Source organism: Tetrao urogallus (genome assembly GCF_951394365.1).
Source record: "Tetrao urogallus genome assembly, chromosome: 7".
NCBI classification, from domain to species: Eukaryota; Metazoa; Chordata; class Aves; order Galliformes; family Phasianidae; genus Tetrao; species Tetrao urogallus.
Genome location: NC_136820.1, coordinates 17038526 through 17063243, shown reverse-complemented (window position 1 = coordinate 17063243; position 24718 = coordinate 17038526). Strand labels below are relative to the sequence as shown.

General features: G+C 38.5%; 1 protein-coding gene across 3 annotated transcripts in view; it reads right to left on the bottom strand.

Annotated features, from left to right (window-relative positions):
• Positions 1 to 620: 620 nt before the first annotated feature.
• SATB1 (SATB homeobox 1) overlaps positions 621 to 24718 on the bottom strand; it is a gene marked incomplete at both ends in the record, with an annotated part of 65579 nt that continues 41481 nt past the window's right edge. The window contains 3 exons of one of the 3 annotated variants that reach the window (XM_079538654.1): positions 621 to 1106; positions 3830 to 3925; positions 4405 to 4608. In XM_079538654.1, coding sequence (XP_079394780.1) covers positions 621 to 1106; positions 3830 to 3925; positions 4405 to 4608 — 786 coding nt within the window. The remainder of the gene's footprint in view (positions 1107 to 3829; positions 3926 to 4404; positions 4609 to 24718) is intronic. The other 2 variants (XM_079538655.1, XM_079538656.1) reach the window with 2 other exon arrangements.

Genomic DNA, 24718 nt, shown 5'->3' with positions numbered 1-24718 from the left:
AAAACCATGTAACAATGAGAATGGAAAAAAAAAAAATACAGTGACCTTTATTTCCAAAAGAAAACAAATCTGAATTACGGCAGTGCCATATAATACAAGGCATTTGTTGGCATATGTTATCTTTAAACTGCATTCCACAGTCTATAGTTCTTTTGTAACATACAATAGAACAAGAGTAACAAACTCTTTTTATTTTATTTTTTTTTAAATAAATGTGAGTTTCCAAAGATCAAGTGTGGAGTGCTACAGTAATAATTAAAAACAAGAACATAATGAAAACAGAAAACAGTAAATCACAAAAGTTGTAATGCTTGTCTGAAGGCTCCAGAATCAAAATCACTGGTATCATGCTTATTGGGTACACTCACAGTGTATCCAGTGAACACAAATTAATATCAAACAATCCTCAACGCTTCATCTGTTGCTGCGAAGCAGTTTGTAAAACAGAGTAAAACATCTAGTGCAGTCTGCATTATCCTTTTTTCAACTTTTGTGCAAGTTTTGGAAGATTCATTGGCCAAACAATGAATAATAAAGGTTTTTGACAGAACGCAAGATGGAATTTTTCATTTCATTAGTAAATACCAGTGGCACTGTTGAAAGAAAATAATACTTTTAGATCAGTCTTTCAATTCAGCATTAATCTCTGTGTTCCCTTCTACCGATAACTCTTCTTCTAGTTTAACTGAAAAAAGCGTGTTCGCATTTTTGTCTTGGATGCTGTCTTCTAAATCCTTGAGCAACTCTTCCTCCTTGTATTCTGCAACATCTACCTCCAACCCAGAATTGTCCTTCAGCTTTCCATGGTGTTTGAGATAATACCGCTGGTTCTGAAAGAACTTGATGATGGTGTACTTGGGCAGGTCAAGCTGAGCAGAGAGAGTCTGGATTGCTTCTTCATCAGGATACAGGCCCACGTCTTGTATGAAACTCTGTAGGATCCCTAGGGCTTCAACAGAAATCTTTGTTCGTGGCCGGGGTTTCTGACGATTTTCATCCTCAGATTCAGCTGGTGATGCTACTGTCGGTTGCCTTGGGGGGAGTCTGGGACCCGGTTGCTGTTGCTGTTGCTGCTGTTGTTGCTGTTGCTGCTGCTGCTGTTGCTGCTGCAAGACAAAGCACAAAATTAATTTTTTTTTGTACACATATTCTTGGTAGCATTTTGTGTTACCATGAAAATCCAGGGGAACAATTGCAAAGCTATAGGCAACTGCTTGGTAAGGTGAAGGAAAACAAAACAAAGGGCTCATTACTGATGATAGTATGGTGAACCCAAAATAAATGAGAATTAGTAACCCTCTGCATACCTTGCATGTATCTGCATGTGTGTAAGCAGAGACTGGGATAAAGGACTGTCAGGATGCGGGCAGAGCTGTGGCACCCTGGCTTTGTCTGGCTGGAAACGCCGATGACGTGTCATTGGTATAGTTAAGCTGACACACTTTAATGAACGTGCTTCACGAGTCAAGTGCAGACAAGACAAAATGCTAAGTAGGTGACATAGTGTAGGATTAACTTGACCAGCTTAGTCAGAACTGTAGCAAGGGCAAAGTGAGAAAAGTGCCAGATGAGGGCAAACACACAGGAGCTTTGCCAGCAACAGCAGCTGCTGCCCAAAAGCAAGAGCTGCAAATCTCTAGCAATGGCTAGGGTGAGGGACAGGGGAGATCAAGGGAGGAGCTTTATAGCTAAGTGTGGAAATATCCCACCACCAAACTGAGCTGAGCAGCTGCTGAAGCCTCCCCAAACTTGCAAGCACTACTACAGACTGTGAGAGCTGGAAGTGCTTAAAACCACTCTGCCAAACCCAGTCTTCACAAGGACAAAGAGATCAGGAGACAGCAACTCGTTATTTCCCAGGCTGGCACTGGTCCATCTTGCCTGTGGACACGGAGAGGGTCTGTCTTGCCTGCATTCAAGGATCCCGACATACAAACAGGGAACAAATATGTTTACCTACTGCAGTGTTTGTGCTGGGGATTATTCGGTTAATATTTATAAAGCACTAAGATGCAAAGCTTTAAATAAGTTGCACTATTATTATTAGAAGGGAACATGCTGCATTCCAAAAACTGAAGCAATAAAAATGAGCCAGTATGCACATCAGAAGAATAAGATAAAGCAAATCATGATGTAAATAATTAACAAGAGCTTAAAATGAAGTTTTGCAAGCATGGATTCAGAAACATTCTTAAAAGGTGAGGCACTGAGCCCTAGAGACAGAAATGTTTTTCTCATCCACTGCTGGAGTATAGTACATTATAAGATCATGTTTAAAATCAAAAGTGAATTTATCAGCTACTGTTTTTGTTGACAATTCTTTAGCACTGCAGCACAGGAAGCACTGGTTAGTAGATATTTTGGGTCAGCAAATTTCTTGTCATATGGTACAAACCACTAGTTATTATTAATAAACAACAGCAGCAAAACAAGCAGTTGCTATCACCACTTTTCATTTCCCTTTGCGACTCTTCCCTCGACAATTTTTTGTGTGTCAGAAATGGTTCCAGAGCTTTTGGTTGCAGCTCACTTGCAGACCTCAGGTAGCACAAGATATAGTAGGGGTAGTATAAATATTGGATTGGAAGTTTCATTTTGCAGTGCTGCTCGTGCTTGTGGAGACTTCGTGTAGGTCTCAACACCTATATCAGCAGTTTCTGTTTGAAGAGATCCTGTTATTGTGTGACACAAACACTGATGGAATCTGGGCTCTTGTCTCATCCTTATTCACATTCTTTCGTGTTTTATGGTCTGTGAGCAGCCCCATTCAAAGCTTCAAACCCAGAGAGGTTCAAGACTACTCCCAGCACGTTAAATTCTTACAAGACTGGAGGGTCTGTATACACAGTTTGAAAACTTGTGTCTTAGCTACATATTTATGCATCTTCAACAATTGTGTGCAGTAGAAAATAGACAAGACTCAGGCCCAGTCCCCCAACCCTTTCACTTACAAGTCACATTAAGAGATTACAGTGCAATTGCTTATGAAATAATATTTGTGAGATCAAACACAAAACTTTTATCAATAAGGCAGGAAAATCTAGGTAAGTAGCATAGTGATACAGTGTTTATACTGTGCATAAGCTTCTCCTTTTATCCCTTTAATAAGCCATTTTATTTAAAACAATGTACATTTCCAAACAAATGCTGTTTTATTACTTAATATAGATCTTTCTCTCTTTTTGCTAAATCAAACAGCAAGTTTCCAGGCTTTCACGATTATGTTAGTACTTGATATCCTAAGGGATTGTCTTATTCAGTTTGCTTTATCTTTAATATACACTTGTGTTGTTTCTGCCTGTGAGATAACTTTATCCTCCCTAGTTCTGTAAGTATTTTTCTGCACAGGTGATACAAATAGTATATCAAGGTCTCAGCTGAGGTTGAGAACTCTGAAAAACAGGGGCAATATCTGCCCTGTAACAGGGAGCAGCTAAAAAGCTGACCTCAGGTCTTCATGAGAAGGGATTAAAGAGCCTTCAACTCAGAGAGCTGCAGATCGTAGAATTACAGCATGGCTTGGGTTTGGAAAGGACCTTAAAAGCCATCCAGTTCCAAGTTCTCTGTTGTAGACAGGGTTGCCACATACTAGATCAGGCTGCCTAGGGCCCCATCTAACCTGGCCTTGAATACCTCCAGGGACGGGGCATCCCTAGCTTCTCTGGGCAAGCTGTTCCAGGTTTGACCTACAATATTTAGCAGATGGCCGTCTGCGCTCCCAGTCCCGCGGTGCCTGTGCGAGCCAAGGGCTTGGCCTCTCCAGGCTGAGTGTATGGGTCCTGCAAGCCCTCAGTTCTCTCCCTGGCACATTGCCCTCGTGCCAGCTCACCTGCGGAGCAGCACCCAGCCAAGGTCCAGCGGTCACCAGGCCTGGTAAGAAAGCGCCTCTATGCTCTCCTTTCCCAAGGGTGGTGGGAGAGGGGCTCTGAAGGAAAAACAAACAAACATTGACTCATCCCAGGTTCAGCTGGGGTTAAAACAGGCTGAGGAACCAAGTCCCCTTCCCTCACTCCAACCTGGGGTGATCAGCTGCTGAATGCTAAGCCAAGTTTTCATCAGCAGCTCAATAACCTCCTCCCGCTGAGCTGAACTCTGAGCATCCCTCTCTTGTGGTCATGAGGCCCACCTAGCAGAGGCAGATAACACAGGAGGCTTGTTCTGTCCACCCACGGCTATGCCCAAGCTGCTTTGTCACACAAGCTTGGAAAAACCCAAACTGAAAGAAAAAGTCTGTGTGGTCACCAACTCATCTTTTAATTCAAGTGGCAGACGGCAGTATGCTGTTATCACTTACCAGGAGACCTGTAGTTAGCCTGGCCAGGAGGAAAGAAACACTAATTTCCTTTGCTATGTTTAAAGCATTATTTATTTAGTGCTCTGCTGGATTGGCCAAGGTAAACTAACCTGAATCTGTTCTGCTGGCACATGGATAATGTGGGAAGGCCTGTCACCATGGTGATGAACTGCATTGCTTTCTTGTTCATAAATGGCATCGCGTTCAGGCTGAGGAAGACTGAGGAACCTTCGGATCATGGAGAGATTCTCCCAGAGGGTCCTGTTCTCTGGTGAGGGATCTTCTTTCCAACGTAACAGCTCACAGAGCCATCCCTTGAAGATAACACCAGCAAAACATTAGTTTTTCCTTGCCTTGCAAGGGGCAAGTGAAGGTGAAATGCAGACTTGAGCAGCACTGCATTGTCTCACCTTCTCCTCCAGAAAGCCACAGCTTTCCCTGTAAATGTTGGATGTGAAACAAACATCAACACACCGAGACTGCCACCCTACTGCACAGACCCCTGCAAGCCGCAAGCATTTTGGAAAGCACATTTTACTTGGTCCCACACCACAGTGCTCTTTGTTCAACAAACCCATTGATCGAGGTAGAATCTTCCATCCCCTCCTCCCCTACACATCCCCTGATGCCATAGACTCTTGTCTATTGCCAGTTTTCCTCTGTTTATCCATTGGAGAGCACCAACACTGTTTCAGTAGCTGGTTAATCAGCTGCTGAGCAGTTTTTAAACACTGGTGCTACTTCTCTAGATAAGAAAGTACTCTTGGTACCTGCTTTGACCGCAGAGCTGCCTGATGTAAATCATAACGATAGTGGAATTCCCTAAAGTCCTTTTAAAAGAGAAAAATTATTTGATGAGATACAGGAAAGTAATATTGTGTTCCTATCTACCATGAGTAGAAATGCCTCTGAAGGTAAATTTATTTGAAAATTATTATCTGTTTCAGTATTTTTCTCATAGACCCTGAAAAAAACAGTCTCACATTTTTGCATAGGGCTTGAGGGGGACATGAAGGAACCTCATGTTTTTGACTTACCCTTCATACCTTTTCCAGGTCACCAAACAGCAAGATGCCTAAAAGCACACCAATCCTAAACCAGCTATTTTTTGGGAAACAAGCTATGAAGCACAGTGTGCATCATCAGCATATTTTTGTATATTAAAATTTTGAAACAAACTATTACATGCATGCAACCTGCATATTTCTTCCTTTTAGCTTCCAGGATCTGTTTTCAAAACTAGGTCTGTGCAATTTTACTTCTTAATGCTGTGGGAAAGATAATGTGACATTTTATTGAATCAACAAATAATATAAATGTACAGAAGCTTTTAGATCCTTCTTACATGTACTGGTAGTTGAAAAATGGTTTATCCAGACTAGTTTATTACTAGATACAATAGATACATAGATACAATATAGATACGTCATTTTCTTGAAGACATTCATATCTTTAGCTAGCAGTTAATAAATGCAGTGTAAAAATATTGCCGTGACAGGAAGAGATGAAAGTAAACAAATAATCTTAATGCGTTCATACTGTATGAGAACATATTTAGTGAGGTGTGTATAAAAATTTCAAGTATATGCTATTGCATAAAAGTGGAAAAGTGAACAAATGACACAGGAGAATATGCCCCCAAGAAACAGAGATAGCATAAAGGACAAATATTGGCAATATCTGAAGGCAAAAATCTGAGTAGGGCCCAAACCAGGAATGGGGCAGACTACAGTTTTTGGTCATGCATATGCTGGGTATTAACCCCAGGTTTAAAAAGTTGATTGAGAAATGTGGCCAAATGCTATTCTATAAAAATATACAGGCTGTCCCAAATGGAACCATACAGTATGTTTCCAAAACAGGAGTAAGTGTCCATGAATTCTCCCTCTACATCATAAGGATCCATGGGATGTGTTAGCAAGTTAACTCACAAACCCTCCATGCCCCTAACAATATCCACATGCTGCAGTGGTTCTCTCCCTGCCATCCTTCCAAGGGAATAAACATATGACTACTAGCTTTCTGTAGCAAGTTAAAAGGTGCAATCAGAGAGCGTAGGTGGTTTACTGGGGAAGGAGGGAGGAAGATGAAGATAACAAAATTGAAATCTTTTAATTGAAATGTGGTTATAAAATTTTTAATTAAAAAGGAGAAGGTCTGCCGTGAAGGAGAAAAAAATAGTCGTTCGGTTGTCTGGAGTCTGCACTGCTTCACATTAAATCTGTTTGTCCTCTTTCAATTGTGATGAAACAAAAAGCAGAGCAGCCACAGCAATCAGGTGAAAAACTTGTCCCCTCCGACAACACCTCTTTAAGGTATACTCACAGACCTAAGAAGAAACTGCACCACACATTTAGAAACTGCATTTCTTTTGTCTGGTGACCATGGGAATCCCAGATGCTCTTTTTGAAAAGGACGATGGAAACTCTTTTTAAGTGATCAATAATAAAATAAATCCTAAGCAATCACGGCTTATGCTGATTAAATATATTTCACAACATTTTGTTAACTAAGAAATTCCTTCTCCTCATATCGTCTTTTCTATGTTTCTACGCTTACTAGATCAGTTCTTAATTTTACTAGTTGCTGATGACTAACATTACATTTCCAATACTTTTCTATTAGCCTTTGCACTAAAAAATTGCATCTAATTCTTTATCTAAAAAAGATTTGATGAACTTAAGATAAAGTAAATCTCTGCCAGCCTTTCACAAAAACACTGATTTTCAGATTCTGAAGACAGTTGCTTTTGACGGTGTGTAGAATAGACTGCTACTCTAATAAAATGTCTCTTTTCCACTCTGTTCTTCATATTGCTGAAGAAGTAAACTATTATTCTGATGAAATATGTGATGGGCAACAGGGAAATGATAGAGTGAATTCTTTTAAAAGCAAGGAAGTAAGTAATTTTTTTGGACATCGTTTATTTCTGAAAATGCCTGTAAAAGTTGATATCACAAATAATCTTAGACAAGATGGTGAATGTGCATTAACAGAAACTCTGGAGATTTATTTAGTTAAAAGGGTGAAAACTTTACTCCAGGATGTTTTCTTGTGTTTAATTTAATTTGTGTTCAGACTTCTCTATTGAACATAAAGCTCATTCATAAAAGTCAGCTAAATGAAAATGTACGAAATGTTTTTGTAACTTTGAGGAAAACTAATGATACAGACTCTTGTAATGCTGAATTTTAAGTTCTGCAAAATTTGTATCTTTTGCCTCTATTTGATCTATAGAAGAATGAAGCGCTGTAGCTAATGTAGTTTAATTCACAAATGGACCTAACAAGGCCGATTTTTCTCCTCTTCCACACCTGTAAGTTTAGAGCAATTTCTGTCTAGTTAAGAAAATTTATTCTGAAGGAGAGCTTGGACAACTGTTTTTTTCATGTTTTTATAATCTTAAAGAAGTAGAAAGGGCACTAAAATAATAACAAAATATTTATAACTCAAATTCAAAGACAACCAGCTTCCTTAGCAAGCAGCACATCATTAAAAATGCCTTAAAATAACTAGGCAGATATATCTATGCAGTAAGGCAAACCCCCAAAACTCTGCAATGACATTGGGAAAAACCTTGATTTTAAAACACAGTAAATTTGCCAGGCAACATTACACTGAATATAAAGAGAGCACAAAGCAAAATATAAACATTAGCCACATGTAAATATGTTTGCAGAACTTTCAGGATGTTACTACTTTTCAAACTGACAAAGTTTAATTTGACACCTTCTGTTCTAAAACCTTTGTTTCTATTCAAAATCACGCCTTTAGCTGCTATCAATCACTATGCTCTCCCTATTACTTAAAATACTGGCATAGGCCCTGGATAAACTGAAAATGCCATGCAGATGAATTCTGAGATAATATGTTCAAACCTGTTATATACAACACAAATCCTGTAAAGTTATGTATTGTAAACCTACATTTATTGGGAACTAAAAGTCTTAAATCCATCTGCTACAAAGAAAATACTGTTATGCACTTTCAAGTAACCAAGTACCATCTGCAAAGGTCTTGCTACAGTAAGCAAGAAAATGGTGAAAAAAAAAAAGATGCTAAACCTAAGATATTTAAAATAAATAAGAGTCTTCTGTCTGGTTTTCTGATAGGGATTTAGCAAAGAAACAGAAGACATTAAAGGAAAAAAAATGTGTGAAAGCTGAACTGCCAAACTAATGCAGGAAAAGCGCAAAGAGGATAACTGCCAAGCATTAGAGTCTGCACGACCCATGAGCACCCTTATTTTAAAGCATACATGCATTTTATCTATGTATCCAAATGTTATTTTATTCAGTCTGAGCTGAGCTTTGTTTAAATAAAATGTTCTGCTCTGTCATGCAGTGTCTAAAAAACTATTCTTGCATTCCAATATCTTTCTTACTAAACAAGAAAAAAAAAAAAGATAATTGAAATCTGCACTTAAGGTGTAGATACCAATTCTAACTAGATCAAAGAGGGTAGCATTACCAGCACGAAAAATGCTTTCTGGGCAAAGCTTTCCAAGACAGCAATAAACAAGTCCGGAAAGAAAGGACTCTATGGTGGAGCAACTGAACTCTTTTGTTTGGTGAATTTGCTATAGCGATGATCATTTGCCAAATGTTTAATATTTGTTACAAAAAAACTAACAAAGAATCAAACGTTTTAAAAAGGAGCTGTAATTTGAATTCAAGAAGGCAAAACATTTTTCACTATCAATACTAAAATGTGAACAGCTTTTCTTTGGTATAGCATATCTGACATTATTTTGTATCAGTCTCTGGGGCATATAGTATAATAAAAATATATGCCGTTAGAAGAAATCAGTCTAAATAGGGAGGTGTTTGATACAAACATTTTAGCAGAAAGTTGAATTGCATTTCAGCATCTACTGTGAACAAAGACTAATCCATTAAACAGTACTTCGAACTCAAAAAATTGAGTATTGTAGACTAAACTAAAGTAGGCATTTTGAATGAGCACATTTTCAGCAACTAACTATAAAGCTAGCAATTTATCATTCAGCAAATAATTTTCTACTTTTAAAAGAATCTGTAAGTGTTACTTATGCTAATGAAGACTGTTTTTAATCTGCCCACAAACATGCTAAATAGAGGGCAATTTTTTTATTTACAATGCTGAAGGCACTCCAGTTTATAGAACACAGATATGAAATTACACTTGGTAAAATGGGCTCTTAATTGTCCGAGCAACCCAAATCCTTCACCTTTAACACAAAAGCTTAGAGACAAAACAAAGGAAAAGAACTCATGAACTAAACTTAAAATATTGACTTTTTCCCTTCAAAAGCCGTCCAACTTGCTTTACAAATCTCAGTTTTGTTCCAAATAGCTGTGTTCATCATAGATATTTCCATTTCTTTTCAGAACAGAATCCATGCATAAAAGAGAAGAAAAAAAGACTAACATCACCACTACAATATATGCATATAGTCTTAGGCTTCAGTATTAACTTGTAAGCTGTTCATTGTAGAGAAAGGTTGCTTTTGGAAAAGTCATAATACTTCGAACGAGATACATAATGGTAGCATAGAAGTACTGAAAGCATTTTAAATTATTTACTAGGTTAAAAGGGTGAAATGGTACTTTAAATACATCAAATTTCATCATCTGGGCCATTTTTTGGTGGCAAAGTGGTATTGATCTTTCCAAATGCTTAAAATTAACTATTTCCAGAAGGTCATTATTTGATTAAAGGCATTAAAGTTGAGGGCAAGAAATGATGCACTTTGTCTTCCTTCCCATTCAAATAATCATGTAATTTAATCAGAACTATCCCTTCATGTCCTGTAATAAAAATGTTTGTCTTAAGATATTGTTCTTTACCTAACATATTAACCTTTAAATGTTATGAAGTTCTTAAGAATAATCTCTGCTTAGCAAAGATTCTTCCATAATGCAATGAAGGATCTCCAGCATTTAAATTGATAAGGCCAAATTTCCCCTACGCATTGATTGGAAAACGCATTAAACCCTTCAACCGAGATTTCTCACAGTGTTCAACAAGATCAAAAATTCAGAGTTCGGAATACAGAAGCTCCTGCCTATGGCACTGTGAAGCAAAACATGCACACATTGTTTCAGTACAAAGAAATAAAAGAAATAAGTAGCAATGGACTCTATTTTAGTTTATAATGAAAACGTGGTTTGCTCTACATTAGCTTATCTAGAAAAAGACAGCAGACAACCCATAATGTAGTCTATGAGTGGAGCATTTCATTTTCAGGCTGACATTACTGAAATCTGACTTCTTTCTGGGTGAAATGCCTGTGGCTTCGGACATGGGCACAAGTCCAGATGATCAGAGTGGTCCTTTTTAACCTGAAATATTCTTCTGGAATTTCCTGACTGCGGGAGAATTTATTCTGACTACAGATTTCTTTTTTGACTAAACTTCTGAAGTTGTTCTGGTTATCCCCTATTCAAAGCTGAGTAGACATGTATGTTTCCCAGATGAGATGAAGTCTGTTAGAAGAAAGACCACTAGATAAGTTCACAAAATTTTAAGGAAAAATAATAATCTATCAGGCTTACTAGGTTTTGATAGTGAACAACATATCTGTTATTGAAAAGCTTTTCATTTTAGCTTATCTTTTCAAGTACTTTTAAGAACTGATTTCTGTGTGAACTGATTTCACACTTTCAAGACATTTTGAAAGCTGCCATGAGTGTTAAATAGTTTGAGATTTCTCTGCTTTGCTCACAAAACTGTGCTTGTAATTCAAGAAGCAAAAGCTGCTGTTCAGCCTGATCCAGATGAGAAGAGCTGGTAGAATAAGAATGCCTCTTCTTGAAATGTGGCCTAAAGTGAAAATAAATGTCCCCAGAAATACGTTTGCTTTATTATTTTATTCATAATAATCAGTTCTAAGTTTCAAGCTTTGCCTTTGAGCATTCTGCTAAATCAGAGAAAGTTTGAAACCTGAAGCTGTCCTTTATCTCCAGCTATTTCTGGTTTATCTCTTCTATTGGCTTTCATTACTAGAACACTGAAAGGGGAAGCCAGATGTGAATTTTAAGTAAATCTGTATCTGCCATCGTAATAGATGAGATTTAGTAAAACAAACAAACTGAAAACCCCACAACCGCATAGGGCTTTTCAGAAGAAAGGTAAACTTCACTAGCAGGAAAAACTTCCTTTGAAGAAACAGATTATGCCGTTTCCTTAAATTTCTTATCCAACCTATTATTCAGCTGCACCATCTGTCTACATGTTACCTCTACCTTTTCCCTGGGTTGGGAAGAAAAAAACTGACCGAGTTGCCAGAAGTGACGCTGACAGCATTTCATTGCAATTCTTTGGGGTGATATTTTAGGGGAAAAGGATTCCTAATGTCTCTTCTTCCCCCTGCCTTTTCTCCTCTCTAGCTGCAGCTCTTACAAATTAAAGATGTCCTTCTATTGTAAACAACCAAACAAAATTAAAAAAATAAAAATAAAAAAAATATTTTAAAAAGGCAACTTGCTAAAGCAACCTGTAAAATTCAGTGACAGGCAGCAAATAAGTACAGAAACAAAATGATCTAGAGAGCTGGTTGCCCTGCTCCTGCAATCTTGTCTGTCGGATCAGACTTCTCCCTATGCAGAGACCTGGTGCATGGCTGAGAGCCAGCACTATGGAAAAACTTGTCGGCTTAAGGGCTGAAGCTGTATCAAAGCTGGTATGTGTGGTCCCTGGGTATGAACACTTGAGATGTACCAGCAGCTCACGGGAAGAAAAAAAACAGAACATTCCTAACCCGCTAATTCTAAAACTGGCTGAAAACATAAATATCATTACTTTTTAGTTGTGTTCAGAAGGAATTAATAAACTAAATTAAGGGCTTCTCCCAAGTTCGGTTTCTCTGCTCTCAGCCTCCTCCACCTCTCTTTTCCCTTGTTCAAATGTATCTTTTCTACAGTATTGCCTTCAATTGCCTAGCAATGATAGGCACAAGCTCTAATCAAAAACATAATATGCATTCCTTTGAAAATCTTACATAAAATGCAACTACATTCATATGTAAAGAGAAGGGAAAAAGTAATAGATGCAAAAACTATGGGTGAAGCTTCGTTCTGCCTTCCTCTACTTTATATCCATCCTTTTGCACACACACACAATCCAACTGGCATCGTAACCATGAAATATGCAGGATGAAAATGGACTTCACAATAATAATAATAAAAAAAGAAATATATATTAAAAAAACCCACACACAAGAAAAAACTGCTAATTATTAAATAAGTCAGTCTTAGTCTGGTACATTACTTTTTATGGTATAGGCACATAAAATGGGTCAGTAGGTTTCACAGAGGGTGACTGGTAATATATGGCCCTTTATCTTTCATTTAAGTAGGAAGAAGTACTGATTTCACTGCAATACCAATGCTTCCCTTGAAAGTAAATACAACCCTAAATCCAACCATGACCCTTAATAGCCCATATTTATTTATTCTTAAATGTGCAATCAATTTTTGTATGGAAGCTATATTTACAGTTTAGCTAGAGAAGAGTCTTTAACAGAAAGAGCCCGGCAGTTTTAAAAATCTTTTTTAGTACTATCAATTTACAGCTGAACTGCAAATGTTTATTATTATGTTGCTTATGGAGATTTAACATTTGCTTTGGGGGAAAGACCTCTGGTTAAAAGGCCGTAGGGCCAAAGTGTCACTTCCGCAATTACTTTAAACATGTGCACATCACGTTGTTAGATTTATTTCTTTTTTAAGCTTATAATTTCCCAGAGGGAGTAATTTAAATCTGTGGCTCCTCATCATATGCCTTTTTCTTTCCAGAATTCATTTTGGATCATAGGAAGATCCGCTATGCACTGAGGAACCACACGGTTGATGAGATGCATCAGTCCAAAAAACATGTCTCAAAAGTGCTCCTCACACATCTCCGCACACTTTTAGGTCCTAAATCTTTTCCTCTATATTTTTAATTCAGCATTTAAATACATAGAGAAGATTTCTTTTAACATTTCTCTTGCAGCTCAGCTGGATCCTGCAGGTCCAGACCTGTTGTGAACAACATGCAATGCACTGATCATGTCAAAAGCGAGGGAGCCCTAAAAAAACTGAAACCAAACTTGCCCCTAACTTTCCATATTTTGTTAACCACAAAATGGTCAGAAAACTAAGGGTGTCCACTACCTCAATGCATTTTAAAAAATGTTTAAAAATCACCTGTGAAAGACAGAAACCTAGGTGAATGAGAAAGAAGCCAACAGAAACAAACACGTCACACGTGGAAAAATAAAAGCAGCAAAGCCCTTGGAAAGCTAAAATCCCCCAAATTGTAGAGTAGTTGCTTGGGGCATCAACTTAAAAGTACAGGAAAGCTGGAGCAAAGGGAAATTGGAGTGAAGGGTTTGATCCTCCTGGCTTCGGCTGGGAGCTAACAGCAGGGCGATATCAGGTGGCTTGTCCCCATGCTGGGGACTAGAGCAGACACAAAGAATAAGCTCTCTGGGAAGCACAGTGCTGAGTGTCAGGCTTTTTTTTTTTCACTGGGCTAATTTAAGCCCTTTTAAAATAACTTTTTATTTAAATAGCATTATATACCATTATGCATATTACACTAGAAATGCTAAGTACCCTCATATATAACTAACACCAGTCACCTACGTAAATCCACAGATGCAAGTGATGCTTGTGCAAATCTTGCTCAGCTGAGGTCCAAAACATCAGGGAATTCTGCTCGGGCCTCTCAGACCAAGCACCCTTACTTCACAAATATCCTTAAAACTATTTTCATTGTCTTCTCAAATGCCATCCTGTAGTAAGGGAACTTGATGCTGTACAAGAATAAAAGTAAGAAAACCATGGAATAGCTATATGAATTCCAAATAAAATTTGGAAGATGCAAAATTATATAAATATTTGGAAATTTGATTTTTAACCCCCCCAGTTTCCTAGTCTACTCATTATATACCAGTAGTTGGAGTAATTCAAACCAAAAACTATGAAGTTTGACTTAGAAGTAAAATTTGAGGAAATTGAAAAAGGACATAGTCCATTTCTGTCCATTTCTGACAAATTGTCAGAAGTAGTTAAATTAGAAATTATCTACATTAAATTGTTGTTTCTTTCCTCATCATTTACCTCACAATCCTGTCACATTCTTTGGAGTGTTGAATATTTTGAATTATGTGGTGTAATGATAAGGGAGAAAACACACTTCTACTCTTCCTTACTTCTCCCTTAGCCCAGCAGCTCTTCTCCTGAATTTCAACTGGTCACTTGTTTAGCAAATTGTTTCTCAGAGTGCTGCTGTTTGCAGAAGATGCCTTTATCTCTGCAGTGGCATGTTTTGTAGTGCTCTGTTTCTCAGGACGAAATTTCCCCCGCCATTTCCTGTTTAGCTTGTTTTTAAATGCTTTAGTTTCCTCATGTTAAAAACCCAACATACCGAACCCTCAGAAGCCCCCTCAGAGGATCAGTGGCCTGCCTACTGCACAGGCAATCTGAGGAATGAAGGAGTGGGGATGCATGTGGGATGCCCTATCTGTAGCTAAATAATGGGGGACAGTAGTGAAACAGGGGAGAAGGACTGGCAGAAAACCAAGAAAATGATGAGAGCGTAGATGGGAGATGAATGGGATAGGAAGTCAAAGAAAGGCTAAGAGGAGAGCTAGCTGGAGGAGTGAAGGTGGAGAGGAAAACAAAACAGAAGGTGAGGATATTAAAAGCAGGAAGAGAGATTAAGGAAATCCATCCTGCCAGAAACAGCACCTCTTGTCAGGCAGACAGCAGGTGCTGCCTGAGGAGGAGCTCATTCATGCATCTGGAGAGCAGGAACCAAAACACCTCTACCTAGGAAAGGGAAATTAGAAATTAAAGATTCAAAGAAATGAAAACTGGATTTCTGGATCCTTAAGAGAAACCTGACAGTTCACGTTCTGTGTGATCTCATCTCCTGTGAGTCCTTCCTTCCCTCCTGACTTATTTTGCAAACATCTGCAGTCAGGACACTTTTGGGGCTCCTACTTCCCTTACAGAGGTTTCCTGCTCTGTGACCAGGCTGCAGGGTGTATGGGTAGCCAAACTGTCCTCTACAAATTGTGTCATCAAAGTACACTACCCCAGCATACCTTTTTTCAACCAAACATCTCATGTGCTTTCAATACTGCCACCACATCACAAGTAACTGGCAATGGATAAAATGATCTCTGACTGTAGCCACTTATTTCAAACCTCCTCTGGAAGTTTGTTTACAACTTTATGATTGTACAGGTTATGTTTGATGAATTTCTCTCAGCTGTGCTGCACCACTCATCCTGTCTGACAATACCTGCAGAGTCTTTTGGGGAATCCATTCAGTTGCACTCCACACTTATGTTTTTTCCCTGCTGTAAGGATTGGTAGAACTTTATATCAAAACTCTCTAATTGTTTTCTTTGTGTAGAAAAACTAGCCAATGGTGATCTACTAAAGGGGAAATGGTTTTAAAAATCCTTACTAAGTATTGAAGGCTGCTTAAAGTGGGGAAGTTGAAAAGCTGAACCAAAAAATAAAATAAAATAAAATAAAAATCTGAAAAAAAGTTATCAATTCAAAGGCAACATCTTGATTCATAAAAACTAATCATAATCTGTTTCCACTAGAAATACCAGAATGTTTTCAATAAAACAAATCAATTTTCTCTTTGCCAAAATTCTCACTACTTTGACAATTCTTTAAAAAGCAGCATCTTTTTCCCAGAGGGGGAGGTAAATAGAAGAGTTAGTGCAGAGTCAAAATTCATGGAGAAAAACTTGGGCAGAGGATTTTATTTGCACTAAATTCAGGTGGCAGTGAAGGCTCCATTTTTGGTTAGCGAGGTGTTTGCTGGCATGTTATTCTGAAAAATAGCACAGTAGGATGACTTCTTTAATAAGTGGGCATAAAAAACAGAGATTAGAAAGTCTCAGAGTGAGAGGCAAATCCCCTGTGTGATATCCAATGTCTTTGCCAAAGCAAGGAAGGTTTTTAATAAAGGTTGTGGAGAAATAATCTCCAAAGAAAGCAGCGTTTCTTCACCCCTATATGTTTACCCTTTTATTTCACTGCTTTGCAGTGCAAGGCAGACCTCAACACACACACAAAAGGAAACAACAACCAAAGGGGAAAAAAAAAGAAAAAAGAAAAAAAAAAAAAAGAGCCTGAAATTTTAGTTACACCACATGTGGTTTTCATTTGTGAAAAATGAACAAGCTGTTTGTGGTTAAACTGTCTAATCTGCTGTTATCAATCTAGCGCTGCATTCAAGATTTACAGGATACATCAGCTTCTGTGCCACATTAGCTGTAAAAGGGAGAGGGGGTGGGAGGAAAAAGGAGGAGGAGAGAGTTTATCCTGAGGAATAATATTTCCAATGCAGCCACACTCACACTACATCTGGTTGTGCTGGTAGCGGCAGTTAAATTGAAATATTTCACAGCGTGTGTCAGAAACATGCAGAATGGTAATTATGACAGATCTGATTAAGCCTGAGTGCCACTCGCTCCCCGGCCAGCTCCGGTTGTGCAGGTGTGACCTTGTGCGTGCCTGCGTGTGTAAATAAAATTAATTACAAGCGAGAGGGCGAAGGCTCCGGTGACATCACAAAGCGGAGAAACTCCCAAGGGGGAGACCTAATGGAATATTTTCCCTCAGTCTAATAATACAGTTCATATTGACTTGAGGTAATTAGTGGGATCATTAAAGCAGTTTTCCCGGCGTATTTGGCTGCCTGATCAGATTAGTGAAAATGTTCTTCAGAACAAGCCCTGTGTGGTCTGCCAGGGAAGGAGGAAATAAAAAGCAACAAAGCATATTTTGGAATGATAAGCAGCGCAGGACTCCTCGCAGGGCACTTTGCAGGGCTGCTCATGGGAGCCTGGCTGCCCCGCTCTCTCAACCATCTCCATGCTTTCATCCCACCCGCACGTGGCCCCACTTCATGGGATCCAAGACTTTTTTTTAATTTGTGTTTCTCTATCCTTCTACACTATCATTCTGCATCCCTCATTACTTAAAATCAGGTAAAAGCCCGGAGGAAGCACTAGCCTTGGACCAACTGCCTTAGGACAACCGGGGGAAGAAGAAGAATAAACACAAGATCGGTTCCCCCCAGCTTTCCTCAAAAACCTGATAGGCCACGGTTAAAAGGATTGCAGGCACTGGATTGAGAATTAGTAACATTTTCATTTCCTAATGAGCTTACCCCAGGAAAAAAAAAAAAAAAAAAAAAAAGGGGGGGGAGGGGGGGAAGGGGGGGGAGCGAGGGGAAGAAAGAAAAAGAAAAAAAAGGAAAAAACCCCAAAGTTTCACTCTAATATAAAGTCTTCCACGGTAGCAGAACACAGAGCTCTAATCAAGAAATGGACCATTTGTTTAAAAACAGTCTATTGAGCATGCTCTACCTTGCAAATGGAATATGCCAAGCTCTGTCACAGATGGCAAGCTTTGACAGTTCCCATCCGTAGCGTCGATACTCGACAGTTCAGCACAAGATCAGTGACATTCTGTCTCATTAGAGCCACGCTAATTATCACAGCTAGTTTCAGGGGAAACCATGTGTTGCAATGGTCAATTTGAAGGAGTCTGTGCATCAACAAACTGGTAATAAGGATCAGACACCTTATTATATGACAGCATGCTGCCTATGATCTGATTTACTGAATCAGAGGTACTGAGGCAACACTGAAGCCTGATGGGTTATGGAATCATGTGTACACAATGCATATCTGAAATGTGCTTTAAAAAGAAAAAGGAATTATATAGAAACAGCACAAATAAATTTTTTTAAATTGGAAAGCTATAATAATGACATCTTTCATTTGTCATTAAGACATGAAGAACTATTCAATATATCGTCTACCCGCCTTATCTTTAATCAAATCAAATAAGATAAATAATTCAAAATGAAAACTGTAAAATTATGGATTATGCTAAATTATAATTCATTCCATACTCTGACTTTTCAGTTGCAATAACATGTACCAAACATTCCGTATGTTGTGCCTTCTTGCTTCCTTAACAGAATTTTGTATTTTGTGAAGAGTTTTCTCTGCTTGGCTCTCTTTTGTCATTTGTACATTTGATGACTTAAACTTGCAGCTCTCCTTGCTTCTTCCTCATACCCTGATCCTTCCATTGGGTCAAGCCACCAAACCCAGAACCTGGTTACCTGTGAAATGGGGCTATAACTTGCTTGGTGCCTAGCAGCCCCAGCCCCATGCCTAGCAGGGACACACTGTAAAAAGGAGTATGACAGTTAAGCATTAACTCCAAAATAGCATACGGCAGGTATGTACTGCATTCATCCGGGAAATCCCTCCTTAGGGCTCAAATACTTCCTGAAATTGCCACTAGCTCCTCAACCTGCCCCAGGAAACTCTCACCAGAGCTGTCTGACCCCACATGTAGGGCATGTTCAGGAAGCCGCTTTTTCATACATGTGTCAACATACCCAATATTTGCCCTATTTGCAAAGGGCTGTCAGGCCCTGAGGAATGTTTTCAAGTGGTCAATATTGTCCTTTCTTATGAGTGAAGTATTTCCCATGCTGAACCTTTTCTTCATTGGCTTCAACTCTATCAGAGTTTAATGCTTTTTTCTTCCCTGCATGCAGATCTGTTTGGGCAATTGCACACTGATGTGAACCACCTCAGAGGTTTTTTTCTCTTGGGCGCACCACTCCTGACTCAAGAAGCCACAGTCTACTTTTTATTATTTTTATTATTTACTACTCAGTAAGTCTTTTACCCAAGACTCACTGAAAACAACCTGCTTAACCAAGGTCATCTCCATAAAATGGAGACGACCAGGACTGACGCTGGTCCTACTCCACTTCTACCTGGATTGAGCAATAAGCCCATTAACTGAAATTCATTCAAAAACATTCCTAAAAGAATTTCCTACAGTTTTAGCCTTTATTTCTGAGAAGACATTATGTAAACAAAATTGAGACAAGGGCAGAGGAAGAGCCTAGAGTGCTCTCCTTTTGTTGCTGCAATAGAAATCAAAAAACCTCCTTCCTCCTGACCTGGGTGAAGTAGAACGCACTGACTCTGCCGTATGATATTTTGTGAAAGAAGCAAATCAGCTTTATCTGCCAATTTTCACAGCTTCACTGAATGACACGCCACTTTAATGGGGCCGTTCTTGATCAAGCACAGGAGCCCATCTTTCCTTTTCGGTTCACACTCTTTCTCTCCTGTCCCTGCTGACACCCAATCCCATCCCAGCTCCTGCTGCTCATGGCACATCTTCAGCTGTCAGAGCAATCACCACGGGAGTGAGAGGGAAACGTTAAAGAAAATGAAAGGACTCAGCTATGTGGGGGAGACAAAGCAGAAGTGGGGCAAAGGACTGAATCTCAGGCCAGGCCACCCCAGGACCACATGAGGTGCAGCCTTCTGAGGAAGTAGCTTTGAGAATAAATGGAGACCCCCCTTCTAAAGCCACATTGTCACCAAAGATTTACTTCTGGTGATGAAAAGCTTTCTTTTCCCCCCACTGAAAAACGGTTGAATAGATCGTTACATATCTGTGGTAACGGCATGTTACATCTTTGTGCCAGATCCACAATGCTGTGCTTGTTCAATGTGGGAAGCTGTTTAAAAATGACTTTCCTATTAGAGTATATAGCTTAGTCTCTAGATGGAAAAAGCCAGATCAAAGATATAGCATTTATAAAACTGCTGGTTAAAAGATAAAAGTGAGATAACAGACATCAATTTTTCACTATAAATCTCTGGGTTTACTACAACATTAAAATTTCCAGCAAAAGCGGAGTTTTATATACCTGAACTCTAATGGCCTATTCTGAAAATATTTATGTCAGGAAAAGTACAGTATTTGCACACCAAAAGCAATTTTAGTGCCAATGTTTAGCATTCCCTTCCCATTTAACTCTTTCCAATCTACTCACAAGTGGGAGATGCTCTTCTCAATGCCTACTCTGTGCTCCCTCCCAGGCACAGCTTCAGAGGAGGGAATTCCAGTTGAATACTAAGCCCAGAAGAAAACACTTGTCATAGAATTTCACCACACAAAATAATTGTGTGATGGCTTAGGGTGGAGTCTATAGCATGTTCTAAACCACTGTACTTCCATGCCTCACATGCAGAACTGCTCATTGCAAAGGGTATAACCGCCTAACAGAACTGAAAGCCAGGAACAGAGGGACAGGAAATTAGGCAACATTGTGCAACAGCTTAAAAGTAACGGGTCAAAACTCTCTTAATTATATAAGGATTCTGGAATTATGGCTAATAATCTATTGGTTCTATTTTGACATTAAAATCAGAACATGATCTTAGGAGACGCAAGTGTCCCAGCTTCCAAAGGCTTCAACACACAGGCATTTTTATTCAGGGAGGACAGAGGGTGCGTGACACCCACTTGCACATGCACAGTAATCTTCAGCACTGCGGATGCAGAAGAGTACTCATTTTACCTATTTATTCCGCAATAAACTTATTTAGGAATAATAATGCAAACTAACAGCTATATACTGCAGCACACAGTACTCTCAGAGATGTGGAATTTGGTATCACCTCAGTTTTTGCAAATTGCAATTTCCTAAGTTTAAGAAAGATTTAGCAACATAAGCTGATTTTCACAAAAGTTTTGCTTTTTTCCCCTACTTCACACTATCTTTTCAGGGTAAGCCATAGAAGTTACTTCTCAAAACAGCAAATATACAGGAGCACTACAAGTCTCTACTTCCCTTATCTCTCGAGGCTCCTAGGTTTGTGGGTTTTTGTTTGTTTATTTGTTTGTTTGTTTGTTTTTATGGAATAGAATTAGATTTCAGCATCTGTCACCATCAAAAAACCCCCTCATCCCCAGCTCCCACATGAAAACATTGTAACCAATGCACAGCTATTGAACCATGATGCCTTAATGATCATTACACAAATCAACTTTTTTTTTATTTGAAGTAACGAAATTAAGAATGTGCTCTCAGAATTATTTGAATCAGACTGTTGGGTAACAAATTTAATAAAATGCCAATGTGATTAAATTCTAGAAGTAATGCATACTACACAAAATTTTGTGTGGATTCTTTTCATTTTGACTTATTCAGGTGTGCTGATTAATTTTTAGCGAACAATATTGTTAGCATTTGCCCTTCTTCCACTAAAAAACCCTGTGAGTAGAGACAAAATGTGCTAAACATTTCAGTTTTTCATTTCTATATGTTTTTCTGAAGCTCTCTTTTCAACTTAACCTAACAAAAAATATGTAAGCCTATTATGAAGACCAAATGCAATAAAAACATAAGACTTCAAATATTGACACTAGATGGTTTGCCGATCACAATTCTAAAACCCCCCAAAAGATAATATGTATTTAAGTAATTGGAAATATTATCTTCCTCTGTTCCTTAGTATAAATAATGTAACTTTTAAGGAATGTATTTTGATTTTAACAGAATCTGAATAAGATAAGGTATTGATCCTGAAATATATAGGAATTTCTGAAATACAGATTGTGTGCATTGCTATATGGGAAAAGAATCCAACCAGGAGGAACCTCCTAGCTAAGTACCCAAACTGATTCAAATCCATTTTTTCAGGAGAGCCAAGTGGCAGTTTTTGAGTGAGTCGGCAGCAAAGTACACTGTGAAACTGCAAGTATGCAAATCCTCACTTTTCTAGGGCAGAGCATGATCTCACTGATAGCACTGCAATCTCTTCCTGCTTCCATCATCCCATTCTTGTGCTATGACCTCTGCTGCATCCAGGTCAAATATGAGGACCATGCGTGGCCGCCAGTGCACCAGGCAACTGTTGTCAAAGGCACTTACACAGCACAAGGGAGGATGCTTGATTTTTACCTCGGCAGTACCTAAATAGAAACTTCTGTAGCACATCGTTTAATAGCCCTTCTGTTCAAAGTGCTCTACTCAGCAGAACATTATCTGCAGTCTCCTGGCTCAGGCGAGCCCAGCCACCTTGCAGATGCTAGCTGCTTAGTTAGACACCCAATCTAATACTGACAAAAATCAGTCTCTGGAAAAATAAAAATAAAAATAAAGCCCTCCAGCTAACTTTTATCTTTGTCCACCCAGATACTGTTTTCAGTCACATACTCTTTTGTGCCATAACCCAAGACTTTAATCAAGTTAATCAAGTTTCTATATCCAAAGCAAGAGAAGAAGAATATTCATTTTTCATTGGTGAGGTTTAAAATGAAAATTCTTAACCAACACATAATTTCCTACTATGTGTTCTCCAGACTTTGCATTATAACTTGAAGTGATTATCCCAGGTTCTCCACTCTGGAGTGAGAAACCAATATCCTCAAATTAAAGAGAACAATGAACCATAAGATCCTCTTAAAGAATATGTTTGAACAAGTCTCTAGTTCACGCAAGAGAGACTTCTTTGCCCCTAGAAATATTTCTCTTTACTATTTACAAGCTTCCATGCAGATTTTTTCGCATGACAGATTTCCCTTACTATACATGGCTTTCCTACATTAGTTTTTTTTTTTTTTTTTAATTTTTTTTTTAATAAATATTGATTGTCTGACTAGTACTCAACTGTTAAGACAAGATCAAACACATTCAGTTTACCTACGAGGTTACTTCTGTGAAGCAAGTTTCTAGTAAAATGGCACTTCGGCTAAATACAGCCTTGAGATCTTGCTAAATAAATAAATAAACATTATTTTGCTTAAATACAGGAGAAAAACAATCTTTGAAAATAAAGACAATCCCCACAATGAATTGGAAAAGAACTGTTTTCTCTTGTTTGTTTAGTATACTCAGTAGCACAGTCTGCAAAGGATTCTGCACAAGTTTTTGTACTGATGCTGTAAAAAAAACCCTACTCCATCCTTTGGAAGCTTTTGTTCTTCCAATGCTGATTTTAAAAGGGATTAACTGTTTCTTTTCAAATCAGAATTGGAAGAGTTTTTCCAGCTAGAAATTTTAAGATTACATCCTTAAATAAATACAGTAAGACACAAACTCAGATCAAAAGAACGTGGACCAACAGCTGAGATTCATACCTTAGTTTTGTGGAGAACAGCAAAGGGAAGGGAAAGGTGCAGAGAACGGACAGTTCTCCAGCCCCTGGTCTTGACATGTAAATAAAGACATCTGAGGAGCACACAGGTTGGGAGCTGCTGTAACATTCTATCATAATTAGAAACATTTCGAGAGCCCTGTAATTTCCAATCAAAATTACAGTAATTTCTGATATACAAGCCATGATTCATGACAGAAATTTTACATTCCATGGGAGATTACAGTGGCCTGATGTATGACACACTGAGTACAGCACTAACATAAACAATTCAGTTTAATGTTTAAACAGCACTTGGTGTTTAGAATCCCACAATAAAAGAAACATATTATTGTAGAAATTATCACTTTGACAGTGATTGAAGGGTAGGCAGGCATGTGGCCCATAAAGCTGTAATTTTTACAGTCCACAGCTTGAGTTTAATCATTTTGATATAACATTTCCAAACTATCCCTTTAAATGCTCCTTACAACATATAACTTAAGAGACAACAACCTTTCTGTACAGTTAAATGGAATAAATTCCAAAATGTGAACATCAAAAAAGTCAAAGGTCAAATAAAATTAAAAAGAAAGTCAACACTGAAATCCTGAAAGCACAAGAATGAAGGCACAATTAACTGATCGCTGACAGTTTACCCTGGAAGATGCTGTGTTTTCTATGAAGAAACTTTAGAAAAGTACAGGATAAGTGACTGCTTGGACTTACCAACTAATCTGACATGAAAATTTAACACTGCAAGCACTGGTGTTTTAACCATTTCTATCAAGTGTTGACATAGCAGTGGCTTTAGTTGCACCCATTTTTCTATGCATTTTCTCAACTTGCATCTTGAGTACATTCTCAGTTACATCGATGCTTCTGCATACTCCAGTGATGTTTCTCAGAAGACCTGTCACTTATGATAATCACATCAACAAGTGCTCACTGATTTCCCTCTCCTGCCACTCAACTTGACAGAAATACTTCAGTTAAAGAAAGCAGGATAGAAAACCACACAACAGAGGCTTAAAACAGAATGTACAATAATGTGTATGCACACACAGGTATCCATGCAGCCATCCTATTCCACAGAGACTATACAAGCTTTCTTAGATATAACTGGTCTGACTGTAATGTGTTTTTTTTTCTATACACAGACAGTTCTGCCCCAGCTCTGGTGCACATCCTCAGAACTGGGTCTGCTCCACCGATCCCCATTTCTGACTCATTTGAGCAAAAATCAGAACTCCAGCATTCCTCATTACGGAAGAGAGAATTGCAAAATACCGAAGCTCTAAGTCTGTTTTAGCACCACTATAGATGGATTGCACACAGCTTTTGTCTTGTCCGTGTCAACTACGGGTTTATGAAACAAACTCTTTCAGAAGTGCCTGACTACAGAATGAAAGGTAACCAGTCCCTACCTGTGGACTTATACAAGCTCCAAACTG